The 9969-nt window shown below is 50.8% G+C and overlaps 1 protein-coding gene across 1 annotated transcript; it reads left to right on the forward strand.

Moving 5' to 3' along the window:
- Positions 1 to 479: 479 nt before the first annotated feature.
- Positions 480 to 8417, forward strand: LOC117089502 (transmembrane channel-like protein 4; the record flags this gene model as incomplete). The annotated part of the gene is made up of 5 exons (XM_033220825.1): positions 480 to 741; positions 3109 to 3206; positions 3802 to 4134; positions 4279 to 4400; positions 8270 to 8417. Coding segments are annotated over exons 1-5 (963 nt in total), but the record flags the coding sequence as incomplete, so codon positions are not given.
- Positions 8418 to 9969: the final 1552 nt, after the last annotated feature.

Below are 9969 nucleotides of genomic sequence, written 5' to 3' on the forward strand. Positions count from 1 at the left end.
ATTGCTTGAGTCCCCAGGAGGCGGAGGTTGCAGTGAGCCGACATCGTGCCACTCTACTGCAGCCTGGGTGAAGAGCAAAACTTGTCTCAAAAAAAAAAAAAAAAGATATCGGATTTGGGGAATGAGGGAGTGAGGGAGGTTTTGGGCTTGAACAATTTGGTGGCCTATTGTTTGAGGGGAGACACTAGAAGAGGATCTACTTTGTGGGGCGGGTAATATCGTCTTCCGTTTCCAGTGCGTTTTGGGGTGCCTGGACACATCCGAGTCTAAATGCCAATAAGCCACTTGATGGATAGGTCTGGGGCTGGGGTAGCGTTTGAGCATCATCAGTGTGTGGATAGTATCGAAACCTCTGTGACTGCCTGAGAGCAGGTAAGGACAGAACAGGGAAGGCAGGGAGGAGGGCCTGGAACTGATCCCTGGGGAACACTGCCCAGCTAGAGGCCTTACACACAACCTAGATATGCAGAGCTACAAGCATGCAGCACCCCTTGGCTGCAGAGGGCAGCAGTACAAGGGAGATGAGTATGGGGAAGGGCCCAAAGTCTGACCTGGCCCCTTGCACACCCCCTTCTGCCCAGCTGGTGAGCCTGGCCAGTGAAGTCCAGGACCTGCACCTGGCCCAGAGGAAGGAAATGACCTCGGGTTTCAACAAGGGGCCCACCCTGGGGCTGCTGCCCGATGTGCCCTCCTTGATGGAGATGCTCAGCTACACTTACTGCTACGTGGGAATCATGACAGGTGAGTGGGCCTGCCCAACAGCTCTGTCTCTCTGCCGCCCTGAGTGCCTGTTCTGTGTTCCCGCCCTGCCCGGGGCAACCTCCATCCTAGCATCTGCTGCTGTGAGGGTGAGCCTGTGTCTGGGTCTATGTCTCACGCCTCTGCTGGACCAGAGCTGCTTTGAGGTAGAAGCTGGCTGTTCTCAGCCTAAGTGATTCCTTGCTCTTCTCTTCTCCTGTAGTTTATCGGGAGCACAGAGAAGAGAGAAAGGAGGCAAACATCTATGTCAACCTGATATTTTTGCTTCCTAGATAACAAATATTCACAGCTTAGGGTCCACTTTCAGTATAAGGAAATATGTTTCATCTGGGCATGGGGACTGATGCCTATAATCTCAGCACTGTGGGAGGCTGAGGCCAGAGGATTGCTTGAGGCCAAGAGTTCAAGATCCACTTGGCCAACGTAGCAAGATCCCGTCCCTTTATTTTAAACCTTTATTTTAAAAAATAAATAAATATAAAATTAAAAGGACCGGGCGCAGTGACTCACGCCTGTAATCCCAGCACTTTGGGAGGCCGAGACGGGCAGATCTCCTGAGGTTAGGAGTTTGAGACCAGCCTGGCCAACATGGTGAAACCCCGTCTCTACTAAAAATACAGAAATTAGCCAGGCATGGTGGTGTGCACCTGTAATCCCAGCTACTTGGGAGGCTGAGACGGGAGAATCGCTTGAACCCAGGAGGCGGAGGTTGCAGTGAGCCGAGACTGCACCACTGCACCCCAGCCTGGGCAACAGAGCAAGACTCTGTCTCAAAAAAAAAAAAAAAGTAGAAACTCATAGCCAGGCGCAGTGGCTCACACCTGTAATCCCAGCACTTTGGGAGGCCGAGGCGGGTGGATTACAAGGTCAGGAGATCGAGACCATCCTGGCTAACACAGTGAAACCCTGTCTCTACTAAAAATACAAAAAATTAGCTGGGTGTGGTAGCGGGCACCTGTAGTCCCAGCTACTCGGGAGGCTGAAGCAGGAGAATGGCATGAACCCGGGAGGTGGAGCTTGCAGTGAGCCGAGATCGCGCCACTGCACTCCAGCCTGGGTAACGGAGCGAGACTCCGTCTCCAAAAAAAAGAAAAGAAAAAAACTTATAAAGTAACAATATGACAAAAAAATACAAATTAAAAGAACAGCTATCTATATAACATTTACCTTGTATGAGGTATTGTAAGTAATCTAGAGGTGATTTAAAGTGCATTGGAGGGCTGGGTGTAGTGGCCCATACCTGTAGCCCCAGCACAGGTGTGGCGCCTGGAATTTTGAGGCTGGAGCCTGGAAATTTGAGGCTGCATTGAGCTATGATTTCACCACTGCACTCCAGCCTGGACAACAAAACGAGACGCTGTCTCTGAAAAATCAGATAAAAAATAAAATAAAATTTAAAAAACCACAGGAGGATATGTGTAGCCTGTATGCAAATACTATGCCATTTTATATACGGAATTTGGGCATCTACAGATTTCAGTATCCTTGGGGACTCCTTGAACCAACCCCCATGGATACTGAGGGACGATTGTATTTATGAAGTGAGAGCCCAGATAAACTCCAGCTAGGGCAAGCGACACAGCATGACAGCACCCTGTGCATCCCTCCCCTGAAACCCCCTTTCTCCTCAGGAGGAGATGGTAACCTTCTCCCCCAACCTTTTTTTTTTTTTTTTTGAGACAGAGTCTCGCTGTGATGCCCAGGCTGGAGTGCAGTGGTGTGATCTCAGCTCACTGCAGCCTCTGACACCTGGGCTCAAGCGATTCTCCCACTCCAGCCTCCCGCTTTTCTGTATAGCCTTGCCAGCTCTGTGCTCTGCAACTTTATACAAATAGAATCATGCAGTCTTCAGTCTTCTGTGATGTTTTCTTCTGCCTAGTATTAGGTTTCCTTCTTTCTTTCTTTTCTGAGAAGGAATCTCACTCTGTCACCCAGGCTGGAGTGGAATGGTGCCATCTCAGCTCACTGCAACCTCTGTCTCCCAGGTTCAAGCGATTCTCCTGCCTCAGCCTCCCAAGTAGCTGGGATTACAGGCGCCCACCACCAGGACCAGCTAATTTTTTTTTTTTTTTTTGTATTTTTAGTAGAGGCAGGATTTCACCATGTTGGTCAGGCTGGTCTCGAACCCCTGACCTCAGATGATCCACCCACCTTGGCCTCCCAAAGTGCTGGGATTACAGGCGTGAGCCACCGCACCCAATTGGTTTCTTTTTTATTGCCACAGAGTATTCTATCTTATGTATAGGCCACAATTTACTTCTCCGTTCTACTTTTGGGTTGTTTCTACATTCGGATGGTTCCCAGTCTGGGGCTGCAAAACCCCTCATTTTCTGCTTGTTTCCCTCTCAGGCAAAGAAATGCAAGGGACCAGGTGGTCTATGGCTCTGGAACTAGGAGGGACCAATAGGCGCGGCTACTTCGGAGGTCCAAGGAGAAAACAAAGGAAGGTTTGTGAAGCCTGCAGCCCTGGTCATGAACACTGAAGAGGATCGGGGATGCGGTGGGGTTCGGGTGATGTCCTGGGGGCAGGGCCTGGACTCCTGGGTGTGAGGGAGGAGGGGCTTGGGCCTGGATTTTGGGGTCTGAGGGAGGAGGGGCTGGGGTCTGGACTCCCGGATCTGAGGGAGGAGGGGCTGGGATCTGGGTCTGAGGGAGAAGGGGCTGGGGGCCTGGACTCTTGGGTCTGAGAAAGGCACGGCTGGGCCGGGCGCGGTGGCTCACGCCTGTAATCCCAACAGTTTGGGAGACCGAGGTGGGTGGATCACCTGAGATCAGGAGTTCGAGACCAGCCTGACCAATATGGTGAAACCCCGTCTCTACTAAAAATACAAAAACTAACTGAGCATGGTGGCGCGTGCCTGTAATCCCAGCTACTCGGGAGGCTGAGATAGGTGAATTGCTTGAACCCAGGAGGCGAAGGTTGCAGTGAGCCGAGATCGCGCCACTGCACTCCGGCCTGGGCGGCAGAGAGAGACTCCGTCTCAAATATAATAATTAATTAATAATAATAATAATAATAATAATAATAATAATAATAAATAGAAAGCAAGGCAGGGCTGGGCCCCCAGCCCCGGGACAGGACCAGCACAGCTGGTCCTGCTCCCGGGAAGGAACCTGAGCCTCTCTCTGCTGCCCCCTGCAGGCCAGTTTGGCGGCGGCACCGAGTCCTACTTCTCCCTGCTGCGCTTCCTGCTGCTCCTCAACCTGCTGGCCTCTGTGCTTATGGCCTGCATGATCCTGCTGCCCACCTGGCTGGGAGGCGCTCCCCCAGGCCCTCCCGGCTCCAACACCTCCTCGCCCTGCGGCTCCTATAACCCCCACTCCCAGGGCCTGGTCACCTTTGCCACCCAGCTCTTCAACTTGCTCTCAGGAGAAGTAGGTGCCTGGGGCCCTGGGAGTTTCCCCCGCCCAGTGCCTTCAATGACACGAACCGCAAACCCTGATCCCAGACCCTGACTGTGCAGCTCCAGGAGCCCCGCCTCCTCCCACAGTGGCCCCCGCGCTGCCTTCCCCCAACAGGGTTACCTGGAATGGTCCCCTCTCTTCTATGGCTTCTACCCGCCCCGCCCACACCTGGCGGTCACCTACCTGTGCTGGGCCTTTGCCATTGGCCTCATCTGCCTCTTGCTCATCCTGCATCGGTCAGTGGCACCTGCACCCCTGACCCCATGACGGGACGGGTTGGGGTAGGGGAGCAAGTGGTGGTGGCAGAAACTCCCTCCCCAAGAATCCTCAGTCTTGCCGTGTAACCCTTTCTTCTGTGTGAGTTAAAATCAAGGTTTTGTGCCGGGCGCGGTGGCTCACGCCTGTAATCCCAGCACTTTGGGAGACCGAGGCCGGCGGATCACGAGGTCAGGAAATCGAGACCATCCTGGCTAACACGGTGAAATCTCGTCTCTACTAAAAATACAAAAAATTAGCCGGATGTGGTGGCGGGCGCCTGTAGTCCCGGCTACTCCAGAGGCTGAGCCAGGAGAAAGGTGTGAACCCAGGAGGCAGAGCTTGCAGTGAGCAGAGATCAAGCCACTGCACTCCAGCCTGGGCGACAGACCAAAACTCTGTCTCAAAAAAATTAATTAATTAAATAAAATAAAATAAATGAAGGTTTTGGGATTTTTTTTTCATTTGTTTTTCTTTGTTTTTGAGACAGAGTCTTACTCTGTCGCCCAGGCTGGAGTGCACGATCTTGGCTCACTGCAACCTACACCTCCCGGGTTCAAGCGATTCTACTGCCTCAGCCTCCCAAGTAGCTGGGTTTACAGGCTTCCGCCACCACACCCAACTAATTTTTTGTATTTTTAGTAGAGACGGGTTTTGCCATGTTGGTCAGGCTGGTCTCAAACTCTTGACTTCAGGTGATACACCTGCCTCGGCTTCCCAAAGTGCTGGGATTACAGGTGTGAGCCACCGTGCCCACCCTGTTTTATTTTTTGAGACAGGGTCTCACTCTGTCACCCGGGTAGAGTGCAGTGGTGCAATCATAGCTCACCTGAAGTCTGGGCCTCTGGAACTCAACTGATCCTCCCACCTCAGCCTCTGGAGCAGCTAGGACCACAGGGACGCACCATCATGCCCTGCTAAATTTTTTTTTTTTTTTAAATGTTATAGAGGCAGGGTCTTGCTATGTTGCCCAGGCTGTGCTAAAACTCCTGGACTCAAGAGATCTGCTCATCTCAGCCTCCCAAGGTGCTGGAATTACAAGCATGAGCCAATGTGCCTGGTCAAAAGTCAACTTTTTTTTTTTTTTTTGAGACGGAGTCTCACTCTGTTATCCAGGCTGGAGTGCAGTGGTGTGATCTCAGCTCACTGCAACCTCTGCCTCCTAGGTTAAGCCATTTTCCTGCCTCAACCCGCAAGTAGCTGAGATTGCAGGCATGCGACACCATACCTGGCTAATTTTGTATTTTTAGTAAAGATGGGGTTTCACCATGTTGGTCAGGCTGGTCTCGAACTCCTGACTTCAAGTGATCCACCCACCTCGGCATCCCAAAGTGCTGGGATTAGAGGCGTGAACCACCGCGCCAAGTCAATTTTACTCTTTTTTTTTTTTTTTTTGAGAAGGAGTTTTGCTCTTGTTGCTCAGGCTGGAGTGCAATGGTGCGATCTCCAGCTCACAACCTCCGCCTCCTGGGTTCAAGCAATTCTCCTGCCTCAGCCTCCCAAGCAGCTGGGATTACAGGCCTGTGCCACCACACCTGGCTAATTTTGTATTTTTAGTAGAGATGGGGTTTCTCCATGTTGGTCAGGGTGGTCTCGAACTCCCAACCTCAGGTGATCTGCCTGCCTCGGCCTCCAAAAGTGCTGGGATTGCAGGCTTGAGCCACTGCGCCTGGCTCAATTTTACTCTTTGAAATATATATATATTGCAGTGTAGTGTCTCCTTAGCCCAGGCACTGTACTAGGACATGGAGAACCATTTGGGAGTCCCCAAACGTATATACAGCTTACCGTTTAGTAGGGGAGATACACTGTGGGACAGACTGTTAAATAGACAAGCAGTCTGGGCCCAGTGGCTCACGCCTGTAATGTCAGCACTTTGGGAGGACGAGTCATGTGGATCACCTGAGGTTGAGAGTTTGAGACTGCCTGACAAACATGGAGAAACCCCATCTCTACTAAAAATACAAAATTAGCCAGGCATGGTGGTGCATGCCTGTAATCCCAGCTACTCAGGAGGCTGAGGCAGAAAAATTGCTTGAACTCAGGATGTGGAGGTTGCAGTGAGCTGAGATCGGGCCATTGCACTCCAGCCTGGGCAACAAGAGCAAACTCCATCTCAAAAATAATAATAGTAATAAAATAAACAAGCAAATCAATTATTTGAGTTTGGGAGCAATACTATAGAGAAAATGAATGGGATGAGAGGATAGAGAGCAAGAATCAGCAAACTTCTTCTGTGAAGGGCCAGGAAGTAAATATTTTCGTCTTTGAAGGCCTTGCAGTCTGGGACTCAACCAAACTCTGCCACTGTAGTGCAAAAGCAGCCACACAGAATACATAAATGAGTGGGTGTGGCTGTGTTCCAATAAAACTTTATTTACAAAAACAGTGGTTGGCCCAGATTTGGCCCATGGAGTCTTGTTTGCCAACCCCTGTGATACAGAATAATGGGTAGGGACCCTCATTAGATGGAGTGGTAAAAGCCTTTCTATCTGGAGTAAGGGACCTGCAGATGAAGAGAAAGAAGAGAACGAGGCAGGCAGGTGAACAGCCAAGCCACCAGCATTCCAGGCAGAGGGAGCTGCAAGTGCAAAGGCCATGTGGTAGGAAAGAGGTTTGAGGTGTTCTGAGAAATAAAAGGCGTGTATGAGAAGAAGGGACAGGGCCAGTCGCGGTGGCTCATGCCTGTAATTTCAGCTTTTTGAGAGGCTGAGGTGGGCGGATCACTTGAAGTCAGGAGTTTGAGACCAGCCTGGCCAATATGGTGAAACCCCATCTCTATTAAAAATATGAAAAGTAGCTGAGCATGGTGGCATATGCCTGTGGTCCCAGCTACTTGGGAAGCTGAGGCAGGAGAATCAGTTGAACCTGGGAGGCTGAAGTTGCAGTGAGCCAAGATCGCACCACTGCACTCCAGCCTGAACAACAGAGCAAGACTGTGTCAAAAAAAAAACACAAAGATTTAAGTTTTGAGAAGTAGGGAAGGGTCAGATCAGGTAGGCCCTGGCAGGTTATGCTAGGAAGAAGTCTCAATTTTTTTTTTTTTTTTGAGATGAAGTCTCGCTCTGTCGCCCAGGCTGGAGTGCAGGGGCCAGATCTCTGCTCGCTGCAAGCTCTGCCTCCCGGGTTCATGCCATTCTTCTGCTTCAGACTCCCGAGTAGCTGGGACCACAGGCGCCCACCACCTTGCCCGACTAATTTTTTTTATTTTTAGTAGAGACGGGGTTTCACCGTGTTTACCAAGATGGTCTCGATCTCCTGACCTCATGATCCACCCGTCTTGGCCTCCTAAAATGCTGGGATTACAGGCGTGAGCCATGATGTCTGGTGTGCCCCCGTCTCTGGAGTCTTTACCTGCCATCCTCTCTGGGCCTCTGTCTTCTTCTCGGGTCTTCCCACCCAGCCCCCTTCTCTGGGTGCCTGCACTTATGGGTCTTTGACTCCCATCTTTTGTAGATTTAGTTTCTCCTTTCTCACTGTCTTTATCTCCCTTTCTCCGAATCTCCCTCTGGGGCCTCTGTCCCTCCTCCACGTCTCTGTCTTTCTCAGGGCCTCTGTCCCTTTCACTCTGGGTTTCTGCCCCCTTCACTCTGGGGCTCTGTCCCTGTCTCCTAGGTTTCTGCCTCTCTCTGTGGGGTGCCTGTGCCCCAGGTCTGTCTCTGAATCTCCCTTGGACTTTGCCTTCAATGACTGTAGGTGTCTCCGCCTCTTTGACTCTTTCCCCATCTGATGGCAGCTCCCCTAGTACCCAAGGCCTTAGGGGTTTGTCTTCCCCATTGGTCCCAATATGAGGGATCCTCCCATAAACCCCGTTCCTGGCTGTCCTTTCACATCCCGTCTCCCCTCTCAGCTCGGTGTCCGGGCTGAAGCAGACACTGCTGGCGGAGTCCGGGGATCTGACCAGCTACAGCCACCTGGTGTTCTCGGCCTGGGACTTCGGCCTCTGCGGGGACGTCCACGTGCGGCTGCGCCAGCGCATCATCTTGTACGAATTACAGGTGCGATTAGGGGGCGGGTTATGCAACGGGGTAGGGACCAGACCGGACTGGGCTGAGATAACGCACAGGGCCTAACCCGGTGATGGGGCCTAGGTGCGACTAGGGGGCGGGGTCTGCAACGGGGTAGGGACCAGACTGGACCGGGCTAACATAACGCACAGGGCCTAACCCGGTGATGGGGCCTCCGGAGAGACGCTAGGCAGCTCCTTCTCCAAGAAAGGCAGGTCCTGGGGAATGAGAGGGTTGAGAGGAGGCCGCGATAGGGCTACCCGAGATCCAAGGGTGTAGGAAAAGGATGCGCCAAGGCTGGGATCGGTGGCTCATGCTTGTAACCCCAGCACTTTGGGAGACCGAGGCAGGTGGATCGCTTGAGTCTAGGAGTTCGAGACCAGCCTGGGCAACATAGGGAGGCTCCCTCTCTACCAAAAAAAGCAAGCACAAGAAGCGGGCGGGGCTTTAAGGCAATTTGGCCCTTTTTTCTTTCTCATGTCTGATTGCTTTAGTTAGGACTTGCAGTACTATGTTGAGTAACAGTGGTGAAAGTGAGCATCCTTTTCTTGTTTCAGATCTGAGAAGAAAGCCTTTCAGTCTTTCCCTGTTCAGTGTGATACCACCTGTGGGTCTGTCACACACATGGCTTTCATTATATGTGTCAGTGGTTTTATGTGTCTAGAAATTATCCATTTATCATTGTATTGAGGTGCGTTCCTCGTATAGCCAGTTTTTTTAGGGTTTTTATCATGAAGAGATGTTAAGTGTTATATGCTTTTTCAGTACAAATTGAAAAGATCATATGGTTTTTGCCCGTCATTTTGTTGATGTGATGTGTCATATTGATTGATTTCCATATGTTGAATCATCCTTGCATCCCTGGAATAGATCCTACTTGGTCATGAAGAATCATCTTTTTAATGTGTTGTTGAATTCAGTTTGCTAGTATTTTGTTGAGGATTTTTGTATCAATGTTCTTTAGGGATGTTGACCTGTAGTTTACTCTCTCTCTCTCTTTTTTAAAATGTATATGTGTCTACTCTTTCTGTCTCTTTTTAAAAATGTGTATGTGGCCGGGCGCGGTGGCTCAAGCCTGTAATCCCAGCACTTTGGGAGGCCGAGACGGGCGGATCACGAGGTCAGGAGATCGAGACCATCCTGGCTAACAAGGTGAAACCCCGTCTCTACTAAAATACAAAAACTAGCCGGGCGAGGTGGCGGGCGCCTGTAGTCCCAGCTACTCGGGAGGCTGAGGCAGGAGAATGGCGTAAACCTGAGAGACGGAGCTTGCAGTGAGCTGAGATCCGGCCACTGCACTCCAGTCCGGGCGACAGAGCGAGACTCCGCCTCAAAAAAAAAAAAAATGTGTATGTGTCTAGGGTAATACCAGTCTTGTGAAATGAGTTTAGAAGTGTTCCCTCTTTCTTTATTTGTTGAAATAATTTGAGTAGAATTGGTGTTATTTCTTCTTTAAATGTTTGGTAAAATTCATCAGTGAAACAATAGCATCCAAGAATTTTGCTTTGCTGGGAGACATTTTATAACAGCTTTAATGTCATTA

The sequence above is a fragment of the Trachypithecus francoisi genome, unplaced genomic scaffold (genome assembly GCF_009764315.1).
Source record: "Trachypithecus francoisi isolate TF-2019V2 unplaced genomic scaffold, Tfra_2.0 Contig00848, whole genome shotgun sequence".
Classification (NCBI taxonomy): domain Eukaryota; kingdom Metazoa; phylum Chordata; class Mammalia; order Primates; family Cercopithecidae; genus Trachypithecus; species Trachypithecus francoisi.